This window comes from Zeus faber (assembly GCF_960531495.2).
Source record: "Zeus faber genome assembly, chromosome: 5".
Lineage (NCBI taxonomy): Eukaryota > Metazoa > Chordata > Actinopteri > Zeiformes > Zeidae > Zeus > Zeus faber.
The window spans coordinates 5741341-5766004 of record NC_137192.1 but is presented as its reverse complement, the minus strand read 5'-3'; the positions used below and the strand labels follow the sequence as shown (position 1 = coordinate 5766004).

Genomic DNA, 24664 nt, shown 5'->3' with positions numbered 1-24664 from the left:
TAAATCACACTTTTTAATCTGGACTAACTGAAATGGCCTTTCTAAGCCATAGTTGAAAATAGACATTTATGGCTAATAATGTCTGCGAAGGTCTGAAGGTCTGAGCAAAGTCTGGCACGTTGGCGATTGATTGGCACAGTGATTTGTTTTCCCGTTTCTAAATGTTTCTCCTTGTTTGCTGGTGGAAACCCAGGCTATATTGTTGTTTCTCAAACACAGATGTAATCCTAGTCAATCCCTCATCATAGACGAAAACACACTTTTAATCCGGACCGATTCAAGAACTGGCCTTTTTCAGTCAGTTTAAAATAGTCAGATTTGCCCTCGTCTTGGATTTCCAGATAAGAGATAAGAGCTAATCTAGGTCTAGGGCTTCCAGGTTGATCTTGACAATCTGGACTAAGACCAGCACCAAGACCAGACAGAAGGAGCACACTAGTCTTTAATGACCTTAGTCTGACCTAAATCATTTTTTTATTTTTTTGCAGCCCTGATCCACTTTAGTAGCAACGAGATGAGGCAGAAGAAAACTTAAAAGGTTCAGAGGTGTACTCGATAAGCTTTTTTGTGTCGATAAAAGCCCTCTCATCGATATAAAGATTATATGGTGCAAAAAAGGGCAGATCAGGCTTCTATAAAAAGGGTCTGCCTCATGCCTCAATCTGCTTTTTTAACACTGCCATGCGGTGATGACATCCCCCATTTTATATCATGTAGATGCAGCCCAATTCAGCGTACCTGGGGCCTGGAACAAGGAGCTACGATGGCCCGGATCCTTCTGCAGCTGGATCTCTCTGACAGAGAACACAGAGGCCGCTGGAGTGGGAGGAGAACAAACTTAGCATGGTGTTGGTTTGTATCGGCTATGTGTGTGTGCGCGCGTGTCTGTGTGTGTGTGTGTGTCTTACTGTCGGACAAACTGTGGATGTTCTCTCCCAGGCTCAGGAAGTAGGTGTGATGCAGCGAGGCCTCCGCGGAGATCCTACTCCGGGTGTCGTACTGGAAATAGTGCACGAGAGGGGTAGCCCGTTTGTAAACACACTCACCAGAAAATAAAAATAAAACTACAGGATGCAACTTAAAGGTTGAATCAGTAATTCTAGGGTCACACTGCCGGCGACGGGGCTGCAGCGCGAAGCCGAGCAGGTCTTGTTTTGGGGCTTCTGTGCCCCTGGTGTTTGTGGGGGGTTGGCTCAAAATCGACTGGCTGTTGTGGGTGTGCCAAACATTTCAAACCTCTCTACTTTTCCAGATTTAATATACATATTACTGATAGATGGTGCCGTGTTTACTTATTTTATTATTAAAATGGTGTCGTTTGTTTACTTGACAAAATAAATAACCTCTTGAAAAAAATTACTTAAATAATCATGCCATCTGTCCCTTAAAATAAAGAATTGTCCTGGTTAAGAAACATAAAATTACGTGTTCCTTATTTTACAATAGTTTAAGGGATGTTTTTTAATTAAAAATAATAGGAACAATGCAGCGGTCTGAGTGTCCATTTTCCAAGGCTCAGCACCATTGGGAGCGCATCTTCCCTTTTATTGGCTGTTGCCCGGCCCTAAGTGCTGCTCATTTGCATGAAGTTGAGACCTGCTCAACTTTCCTTGTCGCTGTGAAGATGTCAGCTCATCCCCGGTCATCGTTCCACCCCCTGCAGCTGGATTAAGCCGCGCTCCTTTTGAAATGCATTACAGCCTGACGCTTTACAGCGCCAGGTGCTACAAGCCACAGGAAGGCGATAACGCATGGACTGGGCATCAAATAGCTGTGGATACTTCGATACCCTACACTCAATCTCTGCTAAGATGTTTGACTTAGTTTAGTATTTAATCAAGAATGGACAACTTTACTGATATAGGCTTTAGTACACCCTGACTGCCATTTATGTCAAGGCTGCGGAGTGCGATTATTCTGTTTTGTGGGCTCTTACCAGCAGCAGAGCAGTCAGGAGGTCGATGCCCTCGGTGTCTAACCTGCAACGGACAATGACAAGAAAAGGTTTCATGTAACAACAAGATCTTCCATGTAAATGCCAAAATGATCCCCTTCTCTACTTGTGGAGGTTTTTTTTTTTTTTTTTACGAAGAGCAATAACCTTTCACCCCCATCTGTTCTACGTCATGTTGGTCAACATGCCACTGTATGGGTGAGCCTCGTCAAGATCAGCAAATCAGCCACACTACCGGCGGACACACCGTTACCAGCTATAAATATGGCTGCATGTCCAATGCACACATTCTCTTTTTGTTAGATACCCTGCTGTTTCCTTCTTTGTTACTGCAAGCGGCTCCACCCACAGAGCCAAGGGTGATACTATTGTTTTGTTTTTTATCCCTTATATCTTGTATATATATTGTATAATTGTATAATTATTACTACCGCTGAGGTAATAATTATACAACAATATATGATATATCATATTATACAATAAATATTATATATATATATATATATATATATATATATATATATATATATATATATATATATATATATATGTATGTATATATATATATATATATATATATATATATATATATATATATATGTATGTATGTATATAAACATATTTTTAATAAAATAATAAATAGTAATGATAATAATTATATAAACATACACAGTATATACAAACAGTATAGTCTAGTGTGTTATAGGATCCTCATCACCCCAACAACGGACTGTTCCAGCTGCTGCGGTCAGGCAAGCACCTCCGCAGTCACACAGCGAGAACAGAGAGACTGAGACGGAGTTTCTTCCCTCAAGCCATAAGAACTGTCAATGCTGAACTCACCAGGGGTCCTCAGAGCCACACACATAGGCTCCACTACCTACTGTACTATATGTAGCATACTGTACCGCATACTGTGTCACTGTTCAGGGTTGTTCGTGATGCCGTATTGCTGCGCCGTACTGTTGTATACTGTGCAGTATTATCCCAAACACTACCTCACTCTATTCACATGCCACTTTAATGCACATATCTGTATATACATAGGCATATTCCCTCTATCTATTCCATTTTATTTCATTTTATGTTTATTGTATTTTATTCTATATATTTTTATCTTATTCTATAAGTATTCTACTTACTGTATTACGTTTTAGGAGTCAGTTATTCGTTCTATTAGAAAGGAATTTTTTACTTTTATTTTTTCCTAGGACATATTGTGTGCTATCATTGCATCGTTGCATTACATTTCACTGCATATATGTATGAAAGTATGTATATGTATGTGACAAATAAAAATCTTGAATCTTGAATCTTGCCAGGGCAGCTGAGAGTGCTCATCTGCCTCCTCCAGCCTCAGTGCCTGTGCCTTCAGTGTTCGATCACGGCTTGCAGCATCGGTGACCTGCCAGGTTTCCGGTGCATCCGGACTTGATGACTGAATAATAGTCATCTTGGAAGTCACTTAGCTCCTCTGCTCTCCCCAGGACTCAGCTGGACACACTGATCACACTGATGCAGCAGCCTATGGAGTTGTCACCGTCCCTCAGGTTGGGCCTACTTTTGCAATGCTAGCAGGGGCTACTTCCGAGGCTGGTCGTGATGCGAGCCACCTCAATTGGCGCTGCCGTGGCACTATCAAGCCAGGCTGGCTTGCACCAATTTCCTGTTAGTGGTCTATCTGGAAGGGCTGCTGCAGGATCTACTGCCCCTGGTGAAGAAGCCACAGAGATGCTTCCAGTGGTTGAAGTGTTGCTTCGGGGGACAAGTACTCACGCTAGGCCATGGGGTAGTCCATGGCCTCTATGGTCCAGGTACGCCATCAGGTGTGAGTTTCCCAGTCCAATATGTCTTGCCATGGACTGCACTGCCGTCCATGCAGTTCCCATCGTCCCTAGGGAAGTTTTTGGGCTATCAGCAGAATCTGCTCTTGAACAGTCTTGCAGGACAAGGGAGCTAACGCAGATCAGCGAGGTTCCAGCAGGGCCCACTGTTCACAGTTTTGCTGGGAAGCGTATTGTGCGTGGTGCCCCTTCAATTTGCTCAACCCACTTAGGTGGACGCCTTCCAGGGTCCCACAACACTCATGCGCCCAGTGGTCAGCCCCGTCGGTGACGGTTGGCGGCCTCCAGTGCCATGCTTTACAGCTGAGCATCTCCATCAGGGGTGCCAGTGTAACCGGTGCCTAGAGTCAGGGTACAGACTGCAATTCAAAACCAAGCCCCCACCCAGTTGCAGGGCATCATTACTAACATTACTTACATTACAGTCTTATTAAGATCAAGACAGGCTCTCAAGCTCTTTGAATAGAGGCCATGTGTCTTTCCATTCTTCTTTCACCCCTTTCCTAAATCTCAAGGTATTCCTTGAAACACCTTTCGGGGTTGGGGGTTTGTGTAGCCTGGAACCAGCAGTTTGTTTATTCCCTCTTTGAAACAGGGCTCGCTGAATCAACATTGAGGGGCTATTTGGCTGCCATATTAAGAGTGCTTTCTTGCTTGCCATTGCCTCTGGAAGGCGTGTGAGTGAATTACATGCACTGTCTGTACACCCCTCATGTATGCGGTTTGAGGAAGAGGGCTCAGCCATATCTCTACATCCAAATCCTGCTTTTAAACAAAAAGTCCTACCTCCGTCCCTTGTTTCTCGTCCATTGGTTTTGGAGGCTTTCATCCTCCACCTCATGACTCTCCTGAAGCAGTCAGAAGGCAATTACTGTGCCCTGTTTGGGCCCTGAGAAGCTATGTGGCTCGTGCCAGCACAATTAGAAAAACAGATGGCTTTTTGTTTGCAATGGAGATTAAGCGTGAGGCCAAGCCTTGTCTAAGCAGCGTCTGGCTCACTGGGTGGTTGACACAATATCTATGGCCTCCAGCAGTTCAGGTGTGCCCCCTCCCACTTAGTGACTCAGTGATACCCCTACTCCATCAGGGGTATGGCTGCCTCATGGGCTTTATTTTGGGGTGCTTCGCTGGATGATATTTGTACAGCAGTTGGCTGGGCTCCATCCATAACCTTTGCCAGGTTTTATCACCTAAATGTGGCATCATCATCTGTGGCCTCATCTGTCCTTGGGGCAATGGAGCACACCTAACGGGTGGACACAGTTCGGTGTAGTTTGTTTGTTTGTTGGTTTATTATTTTCTTGGAACTCCTTGCAGAATTATTCAATACAAATTTGTATTCGAACTGAAATTCTCATCATGAGCTTGGTTGCCGCACTACACCCCCCTCCTGACTTAATTTAGTGTTTAATTTATCATACAGTGACATGTTGATCGACATGAAAAGGAACAAATGGCTATAGAGGGTAACCTCGGTTCTATGAATGAAGGTAGACACAGCAATTGGTGTGGTCACTCTGGGAATTCTATGGCCTTCAGTCAGCAAAAGAGGATGTGTGAACGTACACGCAGCCATATTTATAGCTGGCGATGGGTGTCCACCAGTAGTGTGGCTGATTTGGATCTGTCCAGGAGAAGGAGACTGAACATCTCCTAGACAGCTCTTCCTCTCAGCGAGGCTGACCTATACAATGGCATGTTGACCTTCATTCATAGAACCAAGTTTTGTTTTCTTTGTCCCTTGATTGAAAAAAAACAACCCCTATTTAGATACATTTACTAATTGGAAATGAGCAGATAAGACTAGATGTCAATGTAGGGAAGGCCTCAATGGGACGCCGGTTCATGCCTACGAATCAGCACATGCTGCTGACGGGATAAGAAATGGATTAGCTTATACAATTTGTATTTGCAGCGCGTTATTTGACCTCATGTGTGTCGAGGTCGGTGAGACACACTACAGACGAGCTGACGAGAACTACAGACGAGCTAAATGTACTGTCCTGGCAGAGAAACACTTCACACTCTAGAGCTGGTTTATAGAAGCCTCATTGACAGCATTAGGTCTTTTAATATGTCAACATGTGTCACGTGGTAAGGCCCAGTAAATAGTGTCTGATTCGTACTAACTTTACAATGAGTTCTATTAGCAGCCCTCAAGGACTGAATTCTAAACTATGGTTATGTTTACTTCTGGCTCCTTAATTATTATTATTAACCTGTCTTGCAGTGCTTGCCTACACTGATGCTGCCTATATGTATTGTATTGACATTATTTATTCTGTTGTGTTATGTTTTTTTATGAACCACATAATGGCAAATTTCCACTGTGTGGACAATAACGTTTATTCTATTTTTCTATTCTATACTATATAGGTGCTGTGTTCTCACTGCAATGGCGCTGATTCAACACATCACAATAATTTATTTTACAGCCTTCATTCACACTGTCCTGTAGCAGCTTCTAAAGACGAGCGCTTTTGAAAATTACAGTCAGTGTCACCTCGGCACGTGGTTGATGAGCGCCTGGGCTCTGTACTGGGGAAACAGGTATGACTTGAACTCCTCGCTGCTGCCGATGCCCGGCCAGGTGTCCTCCCTCGGCGTCCCTGCAAGAAGACGGGGAGGACAGGGAGGAAGAAATAGACTTAAAAAATGTTTTTTAACATACTATCTAGTGGGCTTTGTTACTGCACTGGTGTCTCACCCAGAAGTCTGAATACTAGGTTTAGCTCCTCCTTCACTGTGGCACCGGGGAACATGGGACGTCCTGTCGCCATCTCATACAGGATGCAGCCCACGCCCCTTTCAGCAGGAAGTAAGAATGATTGTAAGAAAATACATCAACTGAAATTTGTTTTTAAAGTTCTATTTCGTTTTTAGAAATGAGGCATAGTGTCTGGCGGCCTGCGGGGTGTCGACAGAGGAGAGGGGCTGACATCCAGGTGACCTGCGCTGAGCACACTCGGCTACCTGGATGGGCGCTCGGGGCTTGCAGCTGGATGGGGCCTCTGGCCGGTTGCGGCCGCCTGTGGGGCGGGCTGTTCATACGGGGTGTCCGTCTGTCGGCACAGGACCTGGCTCTGTGGTCTGTGTCTGGGTCTGCAGACCTGGTTCTGTGTCTGTGTCTTTGTGCCTGCACGTGGGGGTGGGTTGTATGTGTGCGACTCAGGGGTGCAGGGTTTCAGAGGTGCAGGGTCTCAGAGAGGTGCAGGGCCTCAGGGGTGCAGGGCCTCAGGCGTGCAGCGCCTCAGGGGTGCAGCGCCTCAGGGGTGCAGGGCCTCCTTCCGCTCTCTGGGACTAGTTTATGCTCCTCAGGGCCAGGCGTGGGTGTTGCTCCGCGGACTTCTGGCTTCTCTGGGGGCTGGGGGGTCTTCTGTGGCTGCAGGGCAGGGTGCTCGGGGCTTTCCTGCGGTCGCGGGGTGTCTATGTGGCCACAGGCCTCAGGGATGGCTTCAGGGCCTTTTCCACTGCTTGGAGGCTCTACGATATAACCCCAACCTCATACATCAGAACCAATGGGGACAAGTCCCGTACACTCAACAGTGGACACTCACACGCACACACATCACATGCACACGCACACGCACACGCACACGCACACACGCACACACACACACACACGCACACACACACACACACACACACACACACAGTGTCATAAACATTACATTTTTTGTTTTTCAATTAAACTCATGGATGGTATTGTGTCTCAGGGCTCTTTGGATCACTGAAATAAATCTCAGACACCTGTGATAATTACTTTGCCAGGTGAGCCCAATTAAAGGAAAACTACTGAACAAGGACGTTCCACGTTATTAAGCAGGCCACAGGTTTCAAGCAATATGGGAAAGAAAAAGGAACTCTGTGCTGCCGAAAAGCGCAAATAGTGCAATGCCTTGGACAAGGTATGAAAACATTAGATATTTCACGAGAACCTAAGCGTGATCATCGTACTGTGAAGAGATTTGTGGCTTATTCAGAGCACAGACGCTGAGCACAGCTCAGATTAAGAGAGCAGCTGCTAAAATGCCATTACAAAGCAGCAAACGGGTATTTGAAGCTGCTGGTGCCTCTGGAGTCCCACGAACCTCAAGGTATAGGATCTTCCAGAGGCTTGCAGTTGTGCATAAACCTACTATTGGGCCTCCCCTAACCAATGCTCACAAGCAGAAATGGCTGCAGTGGGCACAGAAATACATGAAGACTCATTTTCAAACAGTCTTGTTTACTGATGAGTGCTGTGCAACCCTGGATGGTCCAGGTGGATGGAGTAGTGAATGGTTGGTGGATGGCCACCATGTCCCAACAGGGCTGTGACGTTGGCAAGGAGGTGGCGGAGTCATATTTTGGGCCGGAATCATGGGGAGAGAGCTGGTAGGCCCCTTTTGGGTCCCTGAAGGTGTGAAAATGACCTCGGCAAAGTATATAGAGTTTCTGACTGACCACTTTCTTCCATGGTACAAAAAGAAGAACCGTGCCTTCTGTAGCAAAATCATCTTCATGCATGACAATGCACCATCTCATGCTGCAAAGAATACCTCTGTTTCAATGGCTGCTATGGGCATCCTCCCCTGACCTCAACCCTCTTGAGAACCTTTGGAGCAAAGAAATTCCAGCAGAAACTCTCCAATGGGGATGGTAGCTCAGGAGGTAGAGCTGGTCGTCTACTAATCTAAAGGTTACTGGTTCGATCCCAGGCTCCTCCTGCTAGCATGCTGTAGTGTCCTTGGGCAAGACACTTAAGCCCTAATTGCTCCTGATGGCTGCGTCCGTCGGTGTTTGAATAATTGTAAGTCGCTTTGGATAAAAGTGTCTGCTAAATGCAATGTAAAAAAACTCACAAGTTCAATGGATGCAAGAACTGTGAAGGTGATATCAAAGTAGGGGGCATATTTTAACATGTAACTTGGCCTGTTAAGATGTTTTTGATTGAAATAGCTTTTGATTTCAGTAAATATCACCTCCTAATGCTGCACATTCAACAAATGACCATTTTCAGTTCTTTACAACCTATAAAATGTTGTGCATAATAATTTGGAACAGTGCATTTTGAAAAACATACTGTTATCATTGGGAGGTTTGTTCAATAACATTTGAATTATACCCTAACGGTTGGTGACTTGAAAATTATACTGACTGTCATTTGCATCGACTACTTAGGAAAATCAGAGAAAAATATCATTTGCATAATAATTTGGAATGCGGTATAGTCTTCTATCCAATGGGGGGATCTGAGCTCCTCACTCAATATTTTCAGCTCACTAATACCCCTTTCCCACTGCACCAATAAACTATAAATAGACAGGAATATCCATGTATCATTTGATTATTTCATATCCGATTTACAATCCAAAATCAAAATCAGAAGATATTGACATTTTTTCCGCATGGGGAACCGTAAAAATGTTGTGAGTGTGGGGATCGCACCATGGGGAGCACAGTGGGGAACCCCTACACTCCGGGAGCTCCAGCATCGCCCCAAGCTGTTCCCCACTGCCTGCCGCTGAAGGACCAATACTCTATGCTGCCTGTGCGCCATGCTGCTTCTACTGTAGTGTTGAGTCATTCATGAACAATCCGATTTATTTGAACGGCTCAAATACTTTTTTTCCTGCCACCAAGTTTCAGTGTAACGCAACCTCTAACTGTTACTAAGTTTTAGGAGGACACAACATATACAGTTACTAACATGGTAACATATAAATAAAATGTCCAGTTTAAACTTCAAATGAAAGTCTCTTTCACTTCAAGTGCAAATATACCTTTTATTATATTTATATGATACTTGCCATTCCAAAATAAATTGAAAAAAAAAAAGATATAATTATAGATGACCGACTCTTCTCACTCTCGTTCACTTGAACTCACCGTGCATTAAACTTCTTCTTCTCTTTCTTTCGGCTGCTCCCGTTAAGGTCGCCACAGCAGATCATCTGCCTCAAATACCTTCTGTTCTGCGCATCTTCCTCCCTTACACCAACAACCTGCATGTCCTCCCTCAACACATCCATAAACCTTCTCTTTGTCCTTCCTCTTTTCCTCTTGCCTGGCAGCTCCATCCTCAGCATCCTTCTCCCAATGTAACTCTCTTCTCTCCTACACACGTGTCCAAACCATCTCAATCTGGCATTTCTCATTTCTCCACCACACTGCCCAGCCTGAGCTGTCCTTCTAATGTACTCATTCTTAATCCTTCACCTTTCTCCCGCACTCTCCGCTGCTTTGGATGGTCGACTCCAAGTACTTGAACTCATCCGGCTTCTCCACCTCCACTCCTTGCATTCTCAGCTTTTCGCCGCCCTCCCTCCCATTTAGGTACATGTATTCTGTCTTTCTCCTACTGACTTTCATTCCTTTTCTCTCTAATGCATGCCTCCACTTCTCCAGGCTCTGCTCAACCTGCTCCCTACTCTCGCTACAGATCACAATGTCATCCACGAACATCATAGTCCACGGAGACTCCTGCCTGATTTCATCTGTTAACCTGTCCATCACCATTACAAACAAGAAAGGGCTCAGAGCTGATCCTTGATGCAATCCTACCTCCACTTTGAATGCCTTCGTCACACCTACTGCACAACTTACTACTGTCTGACTGCCCTCATACATATCCTGTACCACTCTTACATACTTCTCTGCCACCCCAGACTTCCTCATGCAATACCACACTTCCTCTCTCGGCACCCTATCATATGCTTTCTCTAAATCCACAAAGACGCAGTGCAACTCTCTCTGGCCTTCACTGTACTTTTCCATCAGCATTCTTAAAGCAAACATTGCATCTGTAGTACTCTTTCCTGGCATGAAACCATACTGCTGCTTGCTGATCCCCACCTCTCCTCTTAACCTAGCCTCCCCTACTCTTTCCCATAGCTTCATGCTGTGAATGATCAACTTTATTCCCCTGTAGTTCCTACAGCTCTGTACGTCTCCCTTTTTCTTGAAAATTGGTACCAGTACACTTCTTCTCCACTCCTCCGGCATCCTCTCCCTTTCCAGGATGGTGTTAAACAGTCTCATTAGGAACACCACTGCCATCTCACCTAAACATGTCCATGCTTCCCCAGGTATGTCATCTGGGCCAACTGCCTTTCCACTCTTCATCTTCTTTAATGCTGTTCTCACCTCATCCTTGCTAATTTGCTGCACTTCTTGATCCACTATCCCCACATCATCTACTCTTCTCTCCCTCTCATTTTCTTCATTCATCAACTCCTCAAATACTCCTTCCACCTTCTCAACACACTCTCCTCACTAGTCAGCACATTCCCATCATTATCCTTCATCACCCTAACCTGCTGTACATCCTTTCCAGCTTGATCCCTTTGTCTTGCTAATCGGTTCAAGTCCTTTCTCCTTCCTTACTGTCCAACCTCTCATACAACTCGTCGTATTCCTTTTCCTTTGCCACTTCTCTCTTCACCTTGCACCGCATCAACTTGTACTCCTGTCTACTTTCTTCATCTCTCTGACTTTCCCATTTCTTCTTCGCAAACCTCTTCTGCTCTATGCTCTCCTGTACTTCCTCATTCCACCACCAAGAGTCCTCGTCTTCCTTCCTTTTCCCGGATAATACACCAGGTATCTTCTTGGCCGTCTCCCTCACCACTTCTGCATTTGTTTCCCAGTCATCTGGTAACCATTCATTCTCACTTATTTCCTGCCTTACCTCTTACCTAAAACGCATGCAACACTCCTCCTTTTTCAACTTCCACCATTTTATCCTTGGTTCAAGTTCAAGAGATTATTTGTCGATAAAAGTACCGCTGTGTATCAGTGGCTGTTGAGTGAGACAGAGGGAGGGGAGGGCTTACAGAACCACAGGTCGTAGCATCAGGGATGTAGTTTATATACTGAATAAATGTATGGTATTGTTATTTATGGATTTATTTATTGTTTTCCATATGTATATCTATATATATAAATACATATATATCCTTTTTTTTGCGTAGGTTCAATTGGCATTTCCTACCTGCGTGTTTTGATCAAGAACTGCGTTGTTGGTACACAACATGCGTGCAGGTTGGCAGATCTGATGTTATCATTGTTCCCCTTTTTTTTTTTTTTTTTGAAATTACAAAATTTGGGAATTATTTTTTTCAACAAAAATTACGCGCAAAAGGTCTGAAATTTAAAAGTTCCGGTCCAATATCATACTTTACAACTTTACATTATGGTGTACTTGTAGTTCAATATGCTGAACCATGACTGCAGTTTCTTTTAACATGGGAAATTCTATTAATAACCAGATATTGTGGTGTCCTTTAATCTCATGTAAATGTCCCTCACAGTTAATGGGGAAATAAATGTCAATATAGACACAGGCATAACACAATTATCAAGCCTCTGGTAATGTCACGCACACTTCAAAGAGGGTTGATTACAAGTGCGACCATGTACGGTTTGAGTGTGAGCAAGCGCTCTATTGAACCAGCACATCGCCACTGGTTTGAGGGGAGCGCACAGAGCATAAGCGGGCACATGAAAGGTTTCCATCGCATCGTTTTCCCAAACATAGACATTTCTCAAGTCCTTGATGCTTAATTAATACTACGCAGGGTTTCTCTCACAAAGTGCTAATGAACATGTAAAAAAACACACACACACACACACACACACACACACACACACACACACACACACACACACACACACACACACACACACACACACACACACACACACACACACACACACACACACAACACACACACACACACACACACCAGCCACAACATTAAAACCACTGACAGGTGAAGTGAATAACATTGCTCATCTCGTTCCAATGGTACCTGGGTTGCGGAACGCGTCTGCTAAAGTGAGGGTGAATTAAAGTTTACATCTTCAATTTTGCTAAATAAATCTAGACCGTGGGCATGGAATTACAGGGAAACGCTCACAGTTCAGAACCGTGGTTGCTTGATATCACGGTATACCTTGAAACGGTATAGCGCTACATCCCTAGTGCCCCTGCTGACCCCTGTCCAATGCCGGAGGGCTGACAATGGGCAGGTGAGTGTCAGAACTGGACCATGGAGCAATGGAAGAAGGTGGCCTGGTCTGATGAATCATGTTTTCTGTTACATTATGTGGATGGCTGGGATTAGGGTCCAATCCGATCGAGCATCTGTTGGATGTGCTGGAACAACAAGCCCGCTCTATGGGGCTGCCACATCGCAACTTACAGGACTTAAATTAAAGGATCTGCTGCTATAGTCTTGGTGCCAGATACCACAGGACACCTTCAGAGGTTTTGTGAGTCCATGCCTCGACGGATCAGAGCTGTTTTGGCAGCAAGAGGGGGAGCTAGACAATATTAGTGGTGGTTTTAATGTTGTGGCTGATCGATATATATATATATATATATATATATATATATATATATATATATATATATATATATATATATATATATATATATATATATATACACACACACACACACGCACACACACACACACACACACATATATACACACACATGTATAAACTGTACATATGTGTATGTGTGTGTGTGTGTGTGTGTGTGTGTGTGTGTGTGTCTGTAGATATAAATATCATGTTCTGTTATTCATTGGAATTGAGACATGTGGCAGAAAATAACTCAGGGCGAAAGACAAGCGAGAAAATCTTGTCCCTGCATGTGTGATTGCTCCTTAGAGAGCTGATAATAGATAAAATGTATCCAACACATACACTGACCGCTTAGCACCTGTTAGTAACGGTGTCCCATATTGCGCCACGGCGCATTGATTGTCGGTTTGAACAGACTTCTTTTGACCCTTTGTCGTTATTTTTTCTTAGCTTTCATTTTTTTAGTCTCTTTAGAATTGATCTAGAACACTAAGAGAAGGTCTCACCACATGTCGATGGGCGTGGAGTATTCGGTGGAGCCCAGGAGCACGTCCGGGGGCCGGTACCAAAGAGTCACCACCTCGTTGGAGTAGGTTTTGGTCGGGACGGACTTGGCCCTTGCTAAACCTGGAAAGACGCAAGGCAAATGTCACGACAACGCCAGGCAACACAGTACAATGCAACAGATCCACAATGTTAACACAAGAGACAACGCAACTCAAGACAAATAACACATGTAACACCCAAAAGACACAACACCCATAAAAACCACAACGCAACAAACACAACAACAGAACAGACACAACAAACACAAACAGCCCAACACAGCATGAACACAAATTAAGACAACACAAATAAGGTAACATGAATGACACAAACAATACAAACATAACTGACAACACAAATAACATCACACAAACAACTCAACAGACAAATCACAAATAGCACAAGTTAACACAACAGACACAACACATCACAAATATAACAACACAGCACAAATAACAAAGCAAAATACACATCACAACACAACATATCACAAATATAACAGAAAGACACAATAACACAGAACAACAGACACATCACAACAGACAAAACACAAACAATACAACACAGCACATCCCAGTCAGCGGTTTGAACAACACATTCCACTTCAACACGGTCATGCATCATTGTATCTGGACTATCCTGGATAAGCATTAGATTAGACAGATTCCACAGAACGTGTTTGTGGCAGTGGATGCAGTCAGTTTTCCAGTGAGAGGACATTTCTACTGAAAAAGAGCAGGTTTTCCTCCTGGGAGTCTTCCGGACGTTCAAGCCACAACACAAAGTCACCGTCACCATCGTTCTGCTTTGACACCTGATCAGTTACCTAGTGCCATTATATAAAAAGATTTTAAACTGTTAAGAAGAATAAGAATATTTCTGCTGCGTCCTACGTCCGTCCGGGTCAATAACGGGCTTGTCGGCTCGGCCCTCACAATTACTCCCTCGCCGCACAATCTCAATGCCCTTTAAGGGACTGCTGTCCCTTTATAATGGTGCTATCATGTCCTTGTCTCTTGTTTTTTCGAAAAACTTTCCCACAAATAAGCCCCCCTGGCCACTGTTTCCGCAACCGTGACAAAACTAAGCTAAAATTCAGATAAGGAGGGAGGGAGAGAGAGAGGGAGAGAGAGAGAGGGCCACTGTTGCTAGGTTACCATGGGAGAGGTGCTAAAGCAACCGGGACAGCTCTCTGAATGGCGGTAAAAAATAATTGGACCTTGGCGGAAAATAAATACGCTATTATTTCTAAAGTGTGCCTCCACATTTGCATTATAATTACGCAGAAACATGGGCTTCTGTGTGTTTCTGTGTGTTAATGTGCGATTGGGGCGCATTTTACGCACCTTTTCCGACAGCACCAATGATACACACGCCAGCGATGGGGTGCCCGCGATCGGCATGCCAGAATAGCGTGTTTTTATTTTAGATGTGGGTTATTTTATTTTACGTCTCCTTATGGAACTCAATAAGTGCGTATGGAACAATATGGAATGAAACTGTGCGTAATGGGGACACGTTCTCTGTGACTCTCTCCCCGATCACCCTCTCTCCATGCATTATGCGCAGAAATTAATCTTAACTTAGCAGTGTTCACAACCGTGTCCGGGCACGGATGATTCACACATATAAAAATACGACTGCTCGACTTCTCAGTCGACTGATGGGTTTCAGACTGATGATTCAACTCGTCGACTTTCAGGGGGCAGTCCTATATATATATATATTTTTTTGTTTACAGAAAAAATTTTAGTTCTCACTGAATCTTAATATTACATTGTAGAAATAATGATAGTTTATATTGTGTTGCATTTTGTCTTTTATGCACCACATACATAGAATAGAATGAAATAATTCTGATTCTGTGTGTGTGTGTGTGTGTGTGTGTGTGTGTGTGTGTGTGAGTGAGTGTGTGTGTGTGTGTGTGTGTGTGAGACTGTGTGGGCGCGCGTATATGCCCCTCCCGCTTTACCGAAATCGGCCAGCTTGAGCTCTCCCTTGTCGTTAATCAGAAGGTTCTGGGGTTTGAGATCTCTGTGCAGGATCTTTCGATTGTGGCAGTAGGAGAGGCCGCGTAGTAGCTGAAACATGAAGATCTGCAGATGGGACAACAGAGAGAGAGAGAGAGAGCGAGAGAGAGAGAGAGAGAGAGAGAGAGAGACAAGAATGGAAGGATTACTCTTGACAACCTGATGTCAGTAGAACCAAAGTTGTTGGAAATGAAGACCATTTCCATCACAGCAAACTGAAACGTCAACACTTTCCTCACTTTCATCACATCAAATTTTACATACAGTGCATCGGAAAGTCATTGGAAATAATTCAACATGCGGCATCGCTCACCTTCACATTGTGTATGCTCATGAGGTTGCCGCAGCTGTCCAAGTACTGTTTCAGATCACTGTCCTGCAATGGAAACCAGAAGCAGCCAGTGTAATCAGCCAGTGTGTGTGTACGTGTGCGCGTGCGTGCGTGTGTGTGTGTGTGTGTGTGTACATGCGTTTGTGATTTCCGCTCACCAGGTACTCGAAGACCAATGTGAGGCAGCGATCTGTGTGGATGATGTCGTGCAGCGTGACGATGTTGGCATGCTTCAAGTTCTTCAGCAAAGAGACTGGGTGGGAGGTGAAGAGGGAGAGGTGACGTCGTTATATTTACCTCTACGCAAATCACAAAATAAATGAAAGAATTAACTGCAAAAGGTAGTGTCTCTGAAATTTTCTCTAGATGTTTGGGTGGTTTTTTTTGTCCTTCCATTTTTACCTCAAAGTCAACAACAAACTTTACTTGGAGGCAATTGCAATGCTACCATTGGCCACTAGAGGGCACTATAATGCTTAGAAACAAAAAAACGTAGGCTCTTGTAAATTGAAATTCAACTTACAACTGACCCCTGCATACTTGAGGGTAACATTTTGAAATTTGACATTTTTGTTTTTTCACATGATGAAAGTGTAGAAGTGTAGAATCAGCGCTTCAAAACAAGATACCACTTGTGGGAATCAAGCAAATATTTGGGAAGTTACGACTTATAAAAGATGAAGGTTGTGGAAACAGAAGTTCTGAGAAATTAGGCTTTAAAGTTTTAGAAGAATTTCCAGACTTTTACAGCACAAAATACACATACAGGAACACAATTAGTGCTTAAGATGGTTACATTTGGACAGTGCTGTACTCCTTCAATGAGATCATGTTGAATATGTTTTCCTGAAATAATATTTGAATCATTAATTTATAATACATATTGGAAAGTGCATAATTCAAGTTAATCCTTTAATTTTAAGTTTTAAGTCAAAATCTTCCCCCCATTCTCTTCTCTTTCATTTAATTTTTTTCAAGTTCATGCTCACTATATAAGCAGGACCCCTCAATTATTCTGTAACTTCTAAACATTCTTATTTACTACATTTATTGTTTTAGAACAATGATAGTTTTTACGAAAGTGGGACTTTTCAGAACACACACATGAAAACCAGGGTACAGCAATTCCCAGAATGCAACTGGCGGGTCCTCCCAGCCATTTGCATTCTGGGAATTATTGTTTTCTGGGAGCACCCTGCTCCGCCACCTCCCGCTGCCAGTTCCGCAATATGATTGATAGCTTCTGCCACCCTATTCTCGTAATCGATAACAACAGGGAGATGATGATGTTACGGAAAAGTTGCTTCAGGTGTTTGTTGTTTCTTTAAAACATTGTTTCCGGAAGTGACGTCAGCTTTTCTTCTTCCTGTCCTCTGATGCAGTGTCAGCACATTTTTTTAATCACACAAACGAGTTGTGGTGCAGTCATTCAGGAGTCGATACACTTTATAACCTTATTTTATCCAAACGCTTTCACATTCTGACTTCACATCACTCGGAATATCGAAGGATGATCTTGATCTGCATTTGCACCAAAAGAAACTCTAAGATGTTTAACAACTTGTAGGTGAATAACTCAACTAATTCTGATGGAGCACATAGTCTGAACTTGTTAATATTTATCTATTATTTTGAAATCAAATTCAGTTTTAAAAATATGTTGAGCGATAGAAAACAACATAAATCTAATATAATCTCATTTTGGACAAAAAAAAGGAAATTTCGATTCACACACAGCCCACGCCTTCCTCTCTACTGTGTGTGTGTGTGTCTGTGTGTGTGTGTGTGTGTGTGTGTGTGTGTGTGTGTGTGTGTGTGTGTGTGTATTTGTGTGTGTGTGTGTGTGTGTGTGTGTGTGCGTGTGTCTTTGTGTGTACCCTCTCGGATAGCCGTGCACGGGGCTCCCTCATCGTGCTCCAGACGAATCTCCTTGAGGGCCACCAGGTTTTCCGTCAGCTTGCTCCTCCCTTTAAACACTGTGGCATATGTCCCCTAAACACATGCATGCACACTTTAGCAGACTGCTGATGGCTGTAAAAGAAGCTCAAATTGATCCGTTCCACGGTGACGGTTTTTATCAGGGGATAAACACTGTAATTAGGCAATAATTGGAAAGCTAGGCAAACAATTATATCTAATTGACAGAATGTGATATACTTGTACATCCCAATTACTGCAATAGAAAAGCCATTAAGTAATTGGGCATAATTATGCTCTGATCATAAATTGTCAGTCAATATTTAATTGAAACTATAATTTGTCAAATTCCACATATTTCATGGAGGCAAAACAGTCACAGTTTTTTTTATAGTTTTTAAACTGTGATACAACAATCCACCAACTGAACCTGCTTGCATAGGTAAATCTGTTCAGTCAATACAATTTGTAGTAACGCAGATCTTTGGTTTCTTGTAAGACCTTGCATTAAGCTGAAGTCGATGGATCTCATTGAGAACGGAGGAAATGTTCACCAGCAGTTCAGCAAGGGCAAAGTAACCCCACCACCTAACATGTGCTAATTCTATTTTATATTCTTCACAAAAGAATACTGTTCTCTCCATTTTAGATAATCTATCACGGCCCGGGTAAATCTGTTACCGCCGCCATCACCCATGCCAATCCGGGCCCTAGAGTAGGAGGAAAGGGGAGTAGCCTTTGTGAGCCAAAGTTCACACTGATTGAGCATGAAAAGCATCTTCTCCAGAGCTGCCATCAGCGAGGCGCTGGGCTTATGTGGTCAGCTCATCTATAATCAGTCAGGACCATTAAAGACGGTAAACAGCATGAGGTGAATGCATGCATGAGGTTTACAGGGTTATTATTTAACAGCATTGCCGACGTTTGACTGCGCCGCGGTATGAAAGGGTGTCTCTATTCAAGAAGGATGGAATCAGACAGATTTAAGAAGAAGAAGAAGCATCTTTTAATTATTACGCAACACACCACACTACAACACATGCACACACACACACACACACGCACATGCTTTGGTTGGTGGCCGGTGAAATGAGGCCTCTGCATTTAAACCATCCTGGCTTGTCCTCCAGGTGCACAGCGACCAGCAGTGGGCAGCATTCGTGGACACGCCGAGGGGACCTGGTAACGAGTGTCCATCGCTGGTCAGACGATGATGTGTGCATGTTTTTGCTGGGGGTCCTTACTGACGTTAGGTGGAGGAAACCCCATGTGAGCACAGGGAGAACATGTAAACTCCACACAGAAAGGCTCTAATTTGGGAGATAACCCGCGGTGCCAACAGCGCCCCAGGCGGGAACCGAACCCAGGACCTTCTTGCTGTGAGGCAGCAGTGCAATGCACTGCTGCACTATAGCATAACGCCGTAATATAAGGAATAAACGTTACGTTATGATATAAGGGGTGAGATGCAAAATAGATTAAATGGAAAATGGAGCTAGCACACAGGGCTTGGATAGATCTGTTTCATTTTCGTGTCAAATTCCACAGAAACTACGACTGGGCAGTGGCATTGTTGAGGAAGACTCTGAAGGCCCTAATATACTTGTTTCTAACTACACAAACGTGTATGCAAGATGCCTTACCCTGCGTTCCTTTAGAGCGTTGGTTGTGGATGTCCTCAGAAATTAACGCTACAGGTCCACAAGATGCAATTCAACACATGACCAGGGGTAGTATATCAGGAAACAAAATTACTCGCGTTTACAGTGACAAATCTTCTTGCCAGAATAGCTGGTGTGAGATCTTTATAATTTTACAAGTAGACGGATCCCTGCAAAAACAAATGAAACAGGTCCGAAACCGTTGTGTACAAGCACGGAGGGAGATGCTGGAATAAAGGAGCGGGGACAATGACACCCACCATGAGCTCTGAGCACTTCCCGGGTTTACCCTTTTATTATAAGCGTACATTAAATAAGTTTCGGCGCGTTCCTTCCTGTATAAAAGGAGCGACGAGCCCTTCTTTAATGAAAAAAAATAAAGGTGTATCGCCTCCCCCCTCTCCGTCGCGACAGATCCACACTGGGTGTCTGCGGCATGAGGTTTATAGAGCGGCTCGGGCACTGCCTGCTACGAAGCAGGACCTTCAGCCCTCAATCGCACAAGACGGCAGTTAATCTGGGGGCTGTTCACGCACGTTACATCGCCGCTAGGCACGTGCTGCATCCAAGCGGGACCCTCACGGCTGTGCGGGGGCATAGCATCTCATGGGACATGTCCCCACTCAGCCTGCGGTGCATTGAGATGGAGGTAGGATCAGTGGAGAGGGCGCGTTCACAAGGTCCTCTCTTGGCTGACGACGCATGGAGCAGCAGCCAAGGGAAATATTCCGACCGCTCACACTGCAGTGCTTCAACATTTCAGCCTCTTACATCTTACCCGAACCTCCAGAATCAGTGAGACCGGGCTCCAGGCGTGGGTACACACCACAGCGGCGGTAGCAGCACACTCCACGGAGACGTGGGCGCTCCCAGTAGCGCACGTTCATCCCTGCATCTCTACCCCCCAGGTTGGGACCAGCAGCGGCGCATGCTGTCAGGGATCTGGAAGAGTGTGGATGTCCCACAGGTGGCTGCTCGACTATTATGCAAGCACTATGCTGGGTGGTGGCCTCTCTGTGTGCTGCTCCAGGGGACCTGGACGACCTCCAGATCCTAGCTCCCGCCATGGAGCAGCGGTCGCTCACACAAGGCCCCTGATCCCTCACCTCACAGACCTGGGGTTGGCAATAAACTAAGATAAGATAACTCCCATACCCAGCCAGCAGGTGATGTATCTAGGACTACAGTTGTACACCGTACAAATGAGGGCACGACTGTCTGAATCACAGAGGGCGGATATTACATCCGCCCTCGGGAAGCTCGAGGGGGCAACTTAGTGATGGCACTGACTATCATGAAGCTACTCGGGCTCCTGGCGACAGGCCACACAGTTGTACCATCAGGCATCCTACACAGCAAAGTATTCAGCGATGGTTTGGAGGACTGCGGTTTAACCTGGTGCGCCACAAACCATGTTTGCTGGTTGTGCCAGGTCTCTAGACACCTAGTCTTCCAGAGAGAACTCCAGACCCGCACACAGGGTGTGCATCTGGGTCGAGTTTGTTCTACACTCAGGTTTTCTCTGATGCCTCGTTGGTGGAATGGGGAGGGACCTGCCGTGGTCAGGTGGTGAGCGCCACATCCTGAACCTGCAGAGTGTGTTTCCCGTCTTGAAGCACTTCAAACCCCTGATATGGGGCCAAGATGTGCAGATCAGGTCATCCAACCGGGCTACAGTGGCATCAACAGTCAGGAGGGTGTGAGAACACCAGCGCTCCATTACGCAGCCAAAAAGCTGTGCAGATGAGCGCTACTATGGCTCCACTCTCTGTCGGCGAGCCATAACCCAAGCCATCTGAACGTGGGGGTGGACCTCATTTCACTAGGAGGCCTCCATGAGGTAGAGTGGAATCTCCACCTGAATATAGTGCTGCAGCCATGGAGACTATGCGACATAGCCCTATGCGCCATGAACCTACTGTCGCAGGCTGGGGCTCGGTGACCTAATTACTGGTCCTGGGACGCCCCTGTTAGCCTGGCCTGTTAGCGGCACAGGCTGGAACAGCATGGGCTGTCACAGGCTGTGATCTCCACCATAGTAAACATTCATAGACACAACGTGTTTGAGCGGTAATGTGCGGACAGGCAGGTTGACCCCTGCCTGCTGCAGCGTTGTTCAGATATTGGAATTCCTGAAGTCTCTCATGGACGAGCAGCACACGGCGTCCAACATCAGGGTGTACGCTACGACAGTGTCATGAGGTTTTCGCGAATGGGCCGGTGTTTAGTCAACTGCTAGTGAAGCATTTTCTCATGGGGCTGCGCATGCGCGTCTCGTGACGTGAACGGTCACCCCTCGTTGGGACTTCGGATCTGGCTTTGGACGCGCTCTGCATCTCACTCGCTCTGCCTCGCTGCTTATCGCTCTGACTTCTGCAAAGCATGTCAGGGATCTGTGCGCTCTGTCCGTGCAACCTGCCTGCCTAGCCATTAATGGCGATCTCAGCAGCGCAGTGTTGTGACCTAACCTGGCATTCACACTGGTGACAAGCTCATACAGATAGAGGTTGGTTACCCTCGTATACTTTTTCCCTCCTCCTCACCAGAGTGTGCAACAGGAGCTGCTTCATTGTCTGTGTCCCGCGCGCATGCTGGCGTGCTACGTGAACTGCACAGCTCCAATTCGGTCGTCATGACAACTGTTTGTGGAAGGGGGACACTTGGCCAGCCACTCTCTGCACCACGCCTTTCTCATTAGCTATGCAAATCTATCCCGATTGCTTATGAGTCGGCGGGTCAGGCTACACCAACCGCCCTCCGTGCCCACTCGAGGTGTGGCAGCAAAGACTGCCCTTTTTGAGGCATCAGGGTTCAGGAAAAATCTACGGCAGCATCCTGGTTGTCACCGTCACCATTTGTCCATTTTTACCTGCATAATGTATCCACAGGGTCTCTTTCCCACTCAGCGCTCGGCGTTGCGGCCAAGCGAATATTCTTTTTCACGGGCCACTCCGATTTTCTGTAGTGTTGCCTGTGTTTAGTGGCTAACATTTCTCTGTGTATAGTGTGTGTGGTGTTGTTTGCTTCCCATTGGCCCTTCAGTAGGGCACGATTGGTTGCCAGGATTGCGATGTGCATAGATTATGTTCACTGGCAGCTTCGGTTGCTTCAGCCTTCGCCCTGGACCGTTATACACTTGGTGCATATTCGAGTCAAGGGAATAGAGAATCGGAGTCTCTGCTGCTTGTATACCATTAGGAGCATAGCCCCTAAAGGGCGGAGCCTCCTGACAAAGAACGAGATATATTTCAGTTATGTAACTACAGCTCTATGAAGGAGGTGTAATTTCAGGAGTGTATTTCAGGAGACGATTAGCGGTTGCCAGTGGTTTATAAAACCATGCTGCTCCATCCTGATTGGCTGAAGCAAATGTATGAATAAATTATTAACAGTCTGCATACGTGGTTGTATGGATACCATTAGGAGCCTTCATCGAACTGTAGTTCCATAACTGCGGTAACTCTCGGTTCGCTAGTTTGTGCTAGTGATGCAGTGCATGTTAAGATATTTCTGCTAATGAAATGAATCAGAAGACTTCCTGTAATGTGATTGCTAATTGCTAAATTCTGCTGATCACCCTGAGAACCATCTCCCCAATCCACTGCTACATGGGCTTTTTAGCTAACTGTTTTCTTTTTTTTCTTTGTCTGTTAGCCAACATAGCTAACTGGTTAAATGGCTATCCCTCTTGTAAGACACGGCAAACAGCTCAGAATTCAATGGTACAGCAACCTGTTAAGCTCAATATGCAGAGAGAGTCTGTGTGAGGAAAAGAGTGGTTAATGAAGAGAATAGAACATCTAATACACCAAAAAGAAAAAAGATATGTAGTGTTAACGTGACCAACACAATGTGTTGTGTGGTATTGTACCTCCTCCTGCTTTCAGCTCTTGCAAGTGGTTTATAAAACCATGCTGCTCCATCCTGATTGGCTGAAGCAAATGTATGAATAAATTATTAAGAGTCTGCATACGCGGTTGTATGGATACCATTAGGAGCCTTCATCGAACTGTAGTTCAATAACTGCGGTAACTCTCGGTTCGCTAGTTTGTGCTAGTGATGCAGTGCATGTTAAGATATTTCTGCTAATGAAATGAATCAGAAGACTTCCTGTAATGTGATTGCTAATTGCTAAATTCTGCTGATCACCCTGAGAACCATCTCCCCAATCCACTGCTACATGGGCTTTTTAGCTAACTGTTTTCTTTTTTTTCTTTGTCTGTTAGCCAACATAGCTAACTGGTTAAATGGCTATCCCTCTTGTAAGACACAGCAAACAGCTCAGAATTCAATGGTACAGCAACCTGTTAAGCTCAATATGCAGAGAGAGTCTGTGTGAGGAAAAGAGTGGTTAATGAAGAGAATCTAACATCTAATACACCAAAAAGAAAAAGATATGTAGTGTTAACGTGACCAACACAATGTGTTGTATTGTACCTCCTCCTGCTTTCAGCTCTTGCAAGTGTTTCTTAATTGATTCATTTTCAGCGACCCTGACATTCACTTCTCGGCCACCGTAGGTAGACGTAAAAACATTTATTTGAAAAGAAAATTCTCATAATACAGAGTTTAAGAGTTCGATTGTTGTAAGGGTTGAATTGGTACATACCTCGCCAAGTTTGCCCAACTTTACGTAGGTTTCCAGCTTCCCGAAGCCTATGTCGGACTGATGGGTAGAGGGAGGGAGAGAGAGATGGAGTCCATCAAAACTACGAGCTAACAAAAGCGACAGAATACTTCAGCTGATATCTGCCTTGATGGCAGCCTTCCGATGGCATAAAAAGATTAACAAAAAATGTTTACGTCCCACAGGTAACAAAATATGTCCACAACAAAATCTTCTTTCACAAAAGTAAATCCAAAGTTAAGTAATAATTCCTTATATCACACAACCACAACTATGGTAAGAAAACTGTGTTGCTCTGCCTAAAACACCCCGCCCACTCCTCCGGCCCATAGAAGGAGACAGATGACTCAACAAGCCGCTCAAACAAGAGAAGAGTGGAGCGTGAAATGATCAAAGA

At 44.8% G+C, this 24664-nt stretch overlaps 1 protein-coding gene across 1 annotated transcript in view; it reads right to left on the bottom strand.

Annotated features, from left to right (window-relative positions):
* The window catches only part of cdk18 (cyclin dependent kinase 18), a 61469-nt gene that overhangs the window by 296 nt on the left and 36509 nt on the right, over positions 1-24664 (bottom strand). The window contains exons 5-15 of the mRNA XM_080000953.1: positions 24250-24306; positions 17940-18054; positions 16221-16315; positions 16045-16107; positions 15674-15797; positions 13662-13782; positions 6506-6603; positions 6302-6407; positions 1937-1979; positions 909-999; positions 739-816 (exon numbers count right to left, since the gene is read on the bottom strand). Of these exons, the coding sequence (XP_079857079.1) occupies positions 739-816; positions 909-999; positions 1937-1979; positions 6302-6407; positions 6506-6603; positions 13662-13782; positions 15674-15797; positions 16045-16107; positions 16221-16315; positions 17940-18054; positions 24250-24306 (991 nt within the window). The remainder of the gene's footprint in view (positions 1-738; positions 817-908; positions 1000-1936; positions 1980-6301; positions 6408-6505; positions 6604-13661; positions 13783-15673; positions 15798-16044; positions 16108-16220; positions 16316-17939; positions 18055-24249; positions 24307-24664) is intronic.